Source organism: Leuciscus leuciscus (genome assembly GCF_965113295.1).
Source record: "Leuciscus leuciscus genome assembly, chromosome: 20".
Lineage (NCBI taxonomy): Eukaryota > Metazoa > Chordata > Actinopteri > Cypriniformes > Leuciscidae > Leuciscus > Leuciscus leuciscus.
Window position 1 is genome coordinate 22,484,294 of NC_138744.1, and position 10,697 is coordinate 22,494,990.

General features: G+C 39.2%; 1 protein-coding gene across 3 annotated transcripts; it reads right to left on the reverse strand.

Moving 5' to 3' along the window:
* Positions 1–5,142: 5,142 nt before the first annotated feature.
* On the reverse strand, positions 5,143–7,708 carry nppcl (natriuretic peptide C-like). 3 transcript variants are annotated; one of them, XM_082149476.1, is made up of 3 exons: positions 7,219–7,708; positions 5,946–6,075; positions 5,143–5,862 (listed from the first exon to the last, which is right to left on the reverse strand). In XM_082149476.1, the coding sequence occupies exons 2-3, from the start codon at positions 6,042–6,044 to the stop codon at positions 5,563–5,565; spliced, it is 399 nt and encodes a 132-aa protein (XP_082005602.1). In that variant the 5' UTR covers positions 6,045–6,075; positions 7,219–7,708; the 3' UTR covers positions 5,143–5,562. The 3 variants fall into 3 exon arrangements, with proteins under 3 accessions (XP_082005602.1, XP_082005601.1, XP_082005600.1); XM_082149475.1 differs by having other exon boundaries at positions 5,946–6,119; positions 7,219–7,705; XM_082149474.1 differs by having other exon boundaries at positions 5,946–6,184; positions 7,219–7,704.
* Positions 7,709–10,697: the final 2,989 nt, after the last annotated feature.

Sequence of the window (10,697 nt, forward strand, 5' to 3'; positions counted from 1 at the left end):
GCGTTGGTGTTAATTATTTTAAAAGTTGTTGACTCTTTGTCTCTTTCCTGCAATTAATCACAGACTAGTAATTAACACTGACATGATTCACGAGATTAGGTGCTCCATCATTGCATGAGGACAGATAAAAAAAAAAATAGATTCAGGCTTCATAGCAATTAGCTGTCATAATGCATGTTCCACAGTAAACCTGCACTTTTGTTGCAAAATATGATCTGTAACTTTGCAAATCTACAGAATTGTCCTTTTTTATTTTGAATTAAAGTAGTTTTGTCCTCTCTATGGTGTTAAGTGTCATCTGAGAATACACTGAAGACAATTTTGGACTGTCGTGACTGCTGCTGTGGCTTTTGGCTTCTTATGATAGGTCAGAGGTCACAGAGATGAAGAGGCCAAACTGCGTTCCTCATGGGGTATTGAAGTGGGGTGTCACAATTTTAAAATTGCCATCTCACCCTTTAAGCATCACAACTTCCTTATTAAATGGGGTGGCTGTAATACTTCTATGTACATATGAATTTAATTTCTAAATGATTCTTCTCATGAAAACAGGTTGAGAGAGCTCAGCAACTGCCCCTCAGAATAGTGTATGTATATCCCTGCTATCTCCTCCCCAGCCACCAGAGAGAATGTGCTGGACTGTCGCCAGGGTCAGGCTAAAAATACACAAACACTCGAAGGCTGACCCCGCACCCTTTCCACTGCGGTTATCTTGTGCTCCTGTGGAGTGACCTGCACGATCCACTTCACTCTGCGTCGACTGACTCATATGATTCAGACATAATCAGACAAGCTTCTGAAAGTAACCCTGACTGACACAAACAGCACGTCTGTCACGTCATATTGCAGAGTTCACTCCTGATAGCTAAGACTCTTCAGCTGGAAGACTTGTCGACCAGTTTGGGATTTGTTGAACTCTGGTGACATGTAGTTGTTTGCTTAAATGCTGTTCTCCAGTGTGGATCATTCTTTAGCTCTGTGCGTTGGTATGTGAGGGTGTTATATATTAACTACTAACCATAAAGTGGCATAGCTGTTTGAGCTCAGAGTCCAGGATCTGATCTGACGGGACAAGTCTAGTGTCTCAAGCTTCATGGTATAGTGCTCTCTTGTGGTCAAAATCAAAAACTGCATTAAAAGGCCCCTTGAAATCAAAATTTAAGTATTTTAGCTTTTAGTAAGAATATGTTGGCCTTAAGGTTATGATATGCTGGTGTGTTCCAAAACAATGACAAAATTCTCATTTAGGAGATATAAGCATTCAAAACAGTCTCTCATTCCGCTTAAATGGATCACGGGTTTTTATGACATCACCGCGGACTTCAGCTTCTCATAACATTTTCTGTCCAATCAAATGCTCTCTAAAATCTAAAGCACCCCGCCCCCTATGCTATAAATGCCACCTGGCAAAAGCGACTGTTGACACATCGCGGAGGAATATAGGTTGGAGATGTGTGTTCGGTTGCTCAAACGCTCGAGTTTTATTAAGTTTTCCAACTGTACGTTGATTAAGAATGAAATGGCTAGAATTTATTCACAACTCTACTATTGAATCCAATGTATTATCAGCACTCGGATTCGCTTCCATGGTGCTGTCAAGTACGAATTGCAGTCTGTGAGGTAAACTAAATGCTGTTGGCTATTTGAAAAGGGGGAGGAGCCATTCAATATGTCCCACCTTAGCTTCCTGTTTCAGTGGAAATTACGTCAACGCATCATTCAAAGCTGCGCGTTCCAAGGCATCGCCAACTACTGGCCTGGCAGCAGAATACAGTGTTTTTAATCATTTTCTCTAGTTTTTGTTTTGACAGCGTTGATGTCTTTTCTTATAAACACACAAGTCGGAGGAAATAAACACTCAAGTAAAATGACAGTGATGAGAAAATAGTAAAGAAAACATCTGATCATAGCATTGTGAATGTTTGCACAAGCTTTGCAATTCAGCACTCCAGTAGTCATGTCATGTTTATTTATATACCACTTTATACAATAGATTGTTTTAAAGAAAGCAGCTTTAACATGGAAAAAAACCAGTATCAGTGTCTCTTTCAATTAGAATTAGAATTAATATTAATATTTCAATTAGAACTACTATAAAGCCACTTTCCAGTGAGTTCATGTTTTTACTCGTGGACCTCGAGGGACTGAACCGAAGAAATAAACTGGAGAATTTCCATGTCAAAGAAGACAGAGCACATCTCAAGTTGGGGCCGAGATGGGTCTTGTGCATGTTGCCCAGTTGGGTCCCACATAGTGGCAAGTACAATCCTATATGAAATCCATATGGGCAATTAGCATGGGGCTATTATGGAACCCACAGACAATCATAGGGACCATATTTCAGCACATTTCATACCCATATGGGCCCCACAAACAAATGTTGGCTAGGCTATTACGTAATCTCCATGGACCAATGGTAGTTCGAAGGTGTTTACCAGCCAGAGCCAAATTTCCTTAAAGGGGTGGTTCAGGATTTTGGACATCGGACCTCATTTCCAAGTTAGCCTGGGTGTTATTTATCAGTGGAGACAGTTTTCAAAAATGTTCACCCAGTCCTTCCAGTTGCATAGGTCGCCGGTGCTAGGCTAGCGCGAGTCAACGGTAACTGCTAGCCTGCCATTAAAACAGTTTTACCCACTCCACAATACACCAAAAGCAAATAAATTATAACGCCAGACTATCGATGTAAATGTCTGTTGAGAGAATAATGTTAGAAATCAAACTACTCTTGCATCTCAATGATCGCATTACATTTACAGGAACTAGTTTCTCAGCAGCGGCGGAATTTTATTCTGCTCCGGTTAGTACTGCGCCGAAAAGTAAACACAGAACAGAAGCGCACTACAGTCGGGACGTCTAGCTAGCTAGTAGTAGTCTCGGTTGCCTAGGTAACTTAATATCACTCCGCCGCTGCTGTAGACTGTGCTAATAAATACAGGGAACAAAGTAGAACTATTGCAATGCGATGAAAGGGTAGTTTGATTTCTAACATTATTCTCTCAACAGACATTTACATCGATAGTCTGGCGTTATAATTTATTTGCTTTTGGTGTATTGTGGAGTGGGTAAAACTGTTTTAATGGCAGGCTAGCAGTTACCGTTACTCGCGCTAGCCTAGCACCGGTGACCTATGCAACTGGGAGGACTGGGTGAAATTTTTTGAAAACTGTCTCCACTGATAAATAACACCCAGGCTAACTTGGAAATGAGGTCCGATGTCCAAAATCCTGAACCACCCCTTTAAAGTTTGCATTGGCAAGCTGTTTCAAACTCCCGAAATGAGCATAAAACGAGCGTTGCTTTGCCCTGATTTTGTTTCAAATAACATCACACCAGTTCGTTCTTCGATTTCGCTTGAAGTATATCGAGGCCTTAAGAGTTTTTGAACAGAAACAGAGAATCTGAGACAATATGAGGGGCCTTCAAATATCATATTTGATAATGGGAGGCCTTTAAGTCACAAAGGTTAAAGTCCCAATGAAGTCAATAATTGTATCCCTTAAAACTTATCTTTGATCACCAAAATGACACATTTAAAAGTTTTTTCCTTGAAAACAAAGTTCTTCATGCCTTAAAAATAGCCTCATTAAGTATACGCAGTTCTATGAATATGCAAATAAGCCCCGCCTCCACTCACTCACACCAGCTCAGAGATCCACTCGTTGACGTGATTGGTTACAAGGTAGTTTGTGACGTCAGAAACACCAGCGATTTCAAACGGCATTTTTGAGACTGTCTTTGGTTCACTGCAGTTTTAAGGAGAAAATACTCAGCAATGGTGTTGACCTATGAATTTACACATGGTTTGTCTTAAAGCATATTAAAAACACCACATAGACATATAAACAACATTAAAAGCTTGATTTCCACCATAGGGGGACTTTAAGAACTGCTGCATTAAAGGGATATTTCAGCCCCCCAAAAAAGTGTCATAATTTATAAACCCTCATGTCATTCCAAACTTGTGACTGTCTTTCTTCAACTTCTGTTGAACACAGAAGAAATTATTTAGAATATACACTTTTTTTAAAAGTAAATGTTGACCATATAGCTTAATTAGGTACATTTAAGTTGTTTGGGCTACTTTTATGGTACTTTATGTAATTTTTGCTTCATTATTCTCAGTTCTGGTGCCCATTCACATTCATTGTATTGCAAAAAGTAGCTTGGGCATTCTGCATAATTCAGCAACATTCTGCATAACATCTTTTGTGTTCAGCTGAAGAAAGACATTTATATAATTGTGAATAATGACAGATTTTTTGAATGAAATGTCCCTGTAAAGTTTTGCAGATAAAAGAACACCTATAAAAACGCCATAGCTTTATACTCACTTTGGGGTAGTTTAACAAAAATCAGTAAATTCATTTTATATTAAATCATATACTGTAAAAATAAAGGATAGAAAAGAGGATAGAGATCATCATAACAGATTGATTCATCAAATTATTTTAAGCATGGTTAGCGCCAGATACTTATTACTTATGGCTGACATATAACACAATTCAGTTCATAGACAGAGAATTTATTCCTTTACTTATAAAATATGTAGTTCAAGTTAAGATTGTATGGCTAAACATAGTAAGGTTTTTTTCATACAAGCCATAATCCTAACACCCACATTCATTTCACAGGCTGATTTAGTGGTAAGAATTGAAGTGATTTTTCATGCAGTTCCCAAATGATTCAGTGGTTGTGGATGTATGTGAGGAAATAATTCTGCTTAAGAAAAATGTAGCGCAGTGCTGTTTTAACCCATTTACAATAATTGTTAATAGTACATCACATTGTTCAATAAATTGTTTCCATGAGTAATTATTAAGTTCCTTGATTAAAACGAAATAGCTTGCACCACTAAACCCTAGGCTTCGCACTCCTTGTCACAGAAGGATGTGGATGTGTGTCAGCCTGCGTGTCCTTGAACAATGCGAGCTGATTAAGACTGAATTAAGGATGAAAATCCTGCCACACTCTTCCAATTTGCATATTTGCTTAGCGCATAAGAAAATCAATTATACAGAAACACGTGGAACTCCTTGATTTGCAGTGTGTGGGAGAACAACCTGGGTTTAGAAAAGCATAACAGAAACACTTTATGACCAGGGAATGCAATTAAGATTCATGCAGAATCCAAAAAGAAACATGATAGGAGAAATTTTATTCATGCAAAAAGTACAGAAGGTGAGCAGTATATGTTTACGTTCTATAAATCATGCATTTTTTGAGACTACATCAACTTTAAAACTTTTGTTCACTATTAAACTACTAGTAGAATTTCAAAAGTGAAGGACAGTGTAGCTCATCTATATATCTCAAGGAACAAGTAATACACTTTGCTTCCTTCATTAGGAAATAAATATACAAATACAGCTAAACAACATGTAACTTTAAATCCAATGTAAAAATAAGTATATTGAAAGACACGATATAATGAATTTGTCCACCTATGTACAACACTTTTCACAGGGTCCCCGACCAGACAAGAGCTTGGTAATGACCTCTACCTAAAGCTAAGCAGGACAACAGTCATATCATCGTCTCGGTCCATCTCTCAGTTCATCATTAGCAGCCGAGGCCACTCATAGAGCCGATCCGGTCCAGTTTCAGGCCAAAACAGCCTCGATTCCATCCCCTCCGCAACCGGTCAGGTGGAGCTCGCTTCTGATTGGCCAAAGCCCCTCTCAAGAGGCGGAGCCAGGCATTCTCGCTCTGCATAGGTATGTCAATCCACTTGGGATATTCTGCAACCTTTAGCCCAGAACTGAAGGTCTGCATGGGATCCTCCGACTGGTCACTCGTGAGGTTCTCAAGATCATCAAGGGTCAAGAGGTCATTGTAGCGCTCAAGAAACTGCTCAATGACCTGCATTGTAGAGATAGGAAACATGTTTCAGTGGGTGTTTATGACTTTAAAAATATACATGTACAAGTTCTGAGGAAGCCCACCTGCATGGCTTTGTGAGGGGTGTGCAGGGCTCGGGTGTGGCCCGGCGCCGGATTGGCCAGAAGGACTAGAAGCACCACAAATACAGAGGAGCACAGCATGGTGCAAGTGATATTGGCCCCGGATACACCACTAATGCGAGTCGGGATTTAGACGAACGGTTTTAGATGAATACACTCAAACACAGATAAAGGAGAGAGACGCATGGGAATATGAACAGAAAAATATTCTGCAGAAAATACTACACAGTACATACAAAGAAACACAAAACACAGAAAGAGGTTAGTTTGTGGTATTGTCATGCATTTTTTGCAAACCGTTTGAACAAATTCAGCTACACAGATATTTTTATTATAATGATTTAGATTATAAAACAAAATAGCATCTTGGAGTACACAACAAGATTTGATGTTATTTTTTATCACTGACTGTAATCTTATAGTGCACTCCAAAATGCTATTTTGTTTTAGGCTATATAAACAACAAAATAAAATAACATTTAAATATTAAATAAACATTTAAATAACATGTTAAATAATATTGTTTAATTATACAGTAAATAAAGTAATAAAATAAAATTAGATAAAAGACAAATCCAGGTCATTGTAGGATTTTGTTGTTGCTGACATTTTCATGAAAATACATCTCCTCCTTTTTTTTTGTATTTTCCATTACAAAAATTATTCTCATTAGATTAGTTTAATTCAGTACACTAAAAACGACAATGATTTAAATCAGGATAAAGATAAAGTACAACAAATACTACTACTATGATGTATAAAAACCCCATATAATATACACTTTTTCCACATTACAGGAATAAGAATGATTAAAAAAAAATGTATTTGTTTGTTTTTGCATTACGGTAATTAGAATTTGAGGGAGTGCTACATTTTCATAAAAATAATGATATAATATGATTAACAATAAAAAAAATCAAAAAAAAAAAATCCTTAAAGATAAAGTTCCTTCGTTTTCTATTGACAAAATATAATATTCTTTTTATTTTGGGGTAAAATATGACCCGGACATGTTTTATATTCACCCATATGCTGTGTAGAAAAAAATTGCTTGCAAAAATGCCAAATATAATTTAATATTTATAAAGTAATAAAGTCTTAATGAGAAATTATCTAAAAAATATATAGTTAATAAGTTATACAAGTTCAGGAAAATTTGGTATTTAGTCAAATTCATGGTAAAAAATCTGACCTGTTAAATTTGGTTCCACAATTTTCACATAAAAATCAGAAGATAAAGTTTTGTTTTACTCACCAATAATAGTTTGAGGATCTTCTAAAACTTGACTGAATGCTTTAGTCCTGCTCCATCCCTCTCTCTCTCCCTCTGTCGTTTCTCTCAGTTTTTGGCACCTGCTAAGAGCATCCCTGTCTTTCCCTTTCCTCTCTCTTCCTTCCTCTGAGTGCAGGAATGTGATTTAATGCGAGTGGTGTTTGTATGTCAGTGTGTGTTTGTGTGAGCTTGGTGAGTATGTTAATAGTAAGCATGAGGTATCTATATATGCTTTGCTCGTCCCCCCTTCCACTCATACCACACACACCTCTTTTCCCTCCCTTTTCTCTCTCTCCTTATCTTAATGCCTCTCGGATGATGTCAGAGGTATCGAGGGGGTATTTGATGTTGTCGGGGTGATCAGGCATGGGGATGCCACCTTCTGCCTGGAATATGACGTCATATGCACGCACATCACAAAAGAAATCGTGACACAATGCAGGGCACCACAACCAGGTGTTGCCCTCCTCCGCCCTCTACTTTAAATGATCTCATCCTTCCTTTATTCATTCCTCATCCATCCATCTCTTGTCCCCTTGCATCCTTCTGTTTGCAAGGTGCGACTTTGGCTGCCAAAAGCACCACAGGCTGGCAGAATATTGTGTCTGTTGAGAGGATGCCAACACTTTTTTGGTGTACTCAACTCAAGGAGATATATAGAGCTTTCAATGTCTGTTTGGATAGGAAAGAGGCATTTCTTGCTGTTCCTGTGTCATTCGCACATGTAAAGCAAATGCTTGAGTCCTAAACTCATGGTCGATGTCAATCATCAGAACTGCATGAGAATAAAGCTACATTTTAAAGTGGATTTGCATTAGAGGTCATTTATTGAATATGAAACCTTGATTTTTCCCCCATTAATCCGCTCTTGAGGGTCACTGTGAGAAATGTCTTTGCTTTCTTTTTTTCTCTCTCTGTGAGTGCCATCACAGTCTGCCAGTGCCATCTGCTTACTGCTCCCCCCGGCCTCAAGAACATGATACAAGAGCCTACACACACGCATGCACATGCGCGCACGCACACACACACACACACTTTGGGTTTTCATGTTTAATGGGACCCTAACCCATAGATACAATGATTTTTATACTGTACAAATCGTATATTCAATCCGCTACCCCTAAACCCAAACCCACCCATCACAGAAAACTTTCTGCATTTTCAAGAGACATCACTTAATATGATTTTAAAGATGTTTTCCTCATGGGGACCAAAAAAATTCATAAAAAAAAGTTTAACTATTTACATTTATGCATTTGGCAGACGTTTTTATCCAAAGCGACTTACATTGCATTATCCTTTACATTTATACATAGGTATGTGTAATCCCCTGGGATTCTACCTGAGAAGATCCTTCTGGAATCCTGAAATTCATTTAAATTAATTATTTGTTAATTGTATTATTTTATATTATATTAATTATATTATTTATAAAATATACCCATATAAATAAATGTTTTAAAAACAAAACTAGGGCTAGGGGGACATTCAAATATTGTTGTGGACAATGGAGGCCTTGTAGTCAAAAGTTTGAGAACCACTGACTTAATTCAAGCACAAAGACAACCTTAAACGTGTTGATATAATGCAGTGTCACAACCTAACACAATAATTTCCCTTTACCACAGCACAAACACAATATACGATTCATTTATGATGCAACTCTCATCATACAGACACAACAGTGTTCTAACACAGTAATAGTCTGACAAAAACGTTTGTAGAAAACCACACACACACACACACACACACACACACACACACACACACACACACACACACACACACACACACACACACACACACACACACACACACACACACACACTGAGGTATCCCTGGCTTCATAAAAGCATCAGTGTCCAGAGGGGCTCTTGTGTTTGATCAGGTTGAAGCCAGTGTTTTTACGGTTGTGTACCCTGTCTGAGTTTCTCACACTGCGAAGGATCGCAGGTTTATCCAGCCAGCTGCTGCCACTAGCAACCAATCCAGCAGGAACCTAGGAACAGAGTAATTTACAAGATCTAATTGATTTACATTACAGTGCTTATTTACTCTAATTACAGATATCAGTCAAATTAAAATGTACCACATATACAAGTTGTCAAAAAGTCATTTTTTTCTATTTAAAAAGTCATAATTTAGTATTTGACCACTTTCAGTCATAATTAAAATATATTTTGCTGCTTTACCTTTACCTTGCATATTCACAAATTAAATGAGTAACAGCACTTTGCAACACTTTTCTTTCCGCTGATATAATTTGTGTTGCCCCATCCTTCTATAATAGCCTCTGCAAAACCTGTATTACACTATTATACAGTTTAAAAAACAATCCACACACTGCAACGTCTCACACCATATTGTGAAATTTCAACTGAAATGATCAGGGATCTTTAGTTGCTTATTTCTAACACTGGGATCCTTCAGAAGGATATATGCAGAGGTGTAGATGCTACACACAGCCCGGCCGATAGAGGAAACAACGTGTTTTGTGAAGACGTGGGCTTGGCAGAACTGGGTGGAGTCGGTGTACCTGAACACAATGGTGGAACCGGAGGGAAGGAGGAGACCGGCGAAACCAGAGGGGTGGAGAGTCAAGGCACAGCTGAAGACTTGGACGTCTGAGGCGGAGCCAGAGCAATGACAGACCATGGTGGAGCCAAGGAAGCGTTGAGTCATGTTGGAGCAGATGGGTTAGAGGGTCATGGAGGAGTCTGGGGCCAGAGGCTTAAGTTGGAGCTCAGGGATCCACAGGCCAAGGCAGAGCTGATGAGTGGAAAGTCCCAGGCAGGGACGGAGGTGAGGCAGAGGAACTAGATGGCTTAGGCCAGGGGTGTCCAATGCTGCCCCTGGAAGGCTACTGTCCAGCAGAGTTCAGCTCCAACCCCATTTAAACAACCTGAACCAGCTAATCAATGTCTTTCTAGGCATACTAGAAACTTCCAGACAGGGGTGTTGAAGCAAGTTGGAGCTAAACTCTGCTTCTCCAGGAGCAGATTTGGACACCCCTGGCTAAGGCAAAGGTGAAGGAGAGGGAGGCGGGGCGCGAAAATCTGTGAGATAGACTTGGAGCTGGGCAACGGTGATGAAGGCAACTTGGAGCTGGGTAGCGCCAATGGCGACAAAGGTGACTTGGACCTGGGCGAAGAAGACTTGAGGCTGGCCTGAACCAGCGGAAATAAAGTGGCAGTGTCTGGGCGGAACTAGCAGAGACTGAGACGACTTGTAACTGGATAAGACTTACAGGGATGGTAGACCAGGAAACATTTCATAATCAAGCATAACATTCATGTCGTGTGATGTGGTCCAAACCGTACTCTTAAAACAATGCAAATATAGTAATGGTAGCATTTTTCTTCAAGACACTGGCTCACACACCTGAACAAACCGTGATGGGCTCAGGCTCTGGCAAGCGCCCTGGCTCTGTTTTCATGGTGGGCACAAGAGTTTAATTCCTA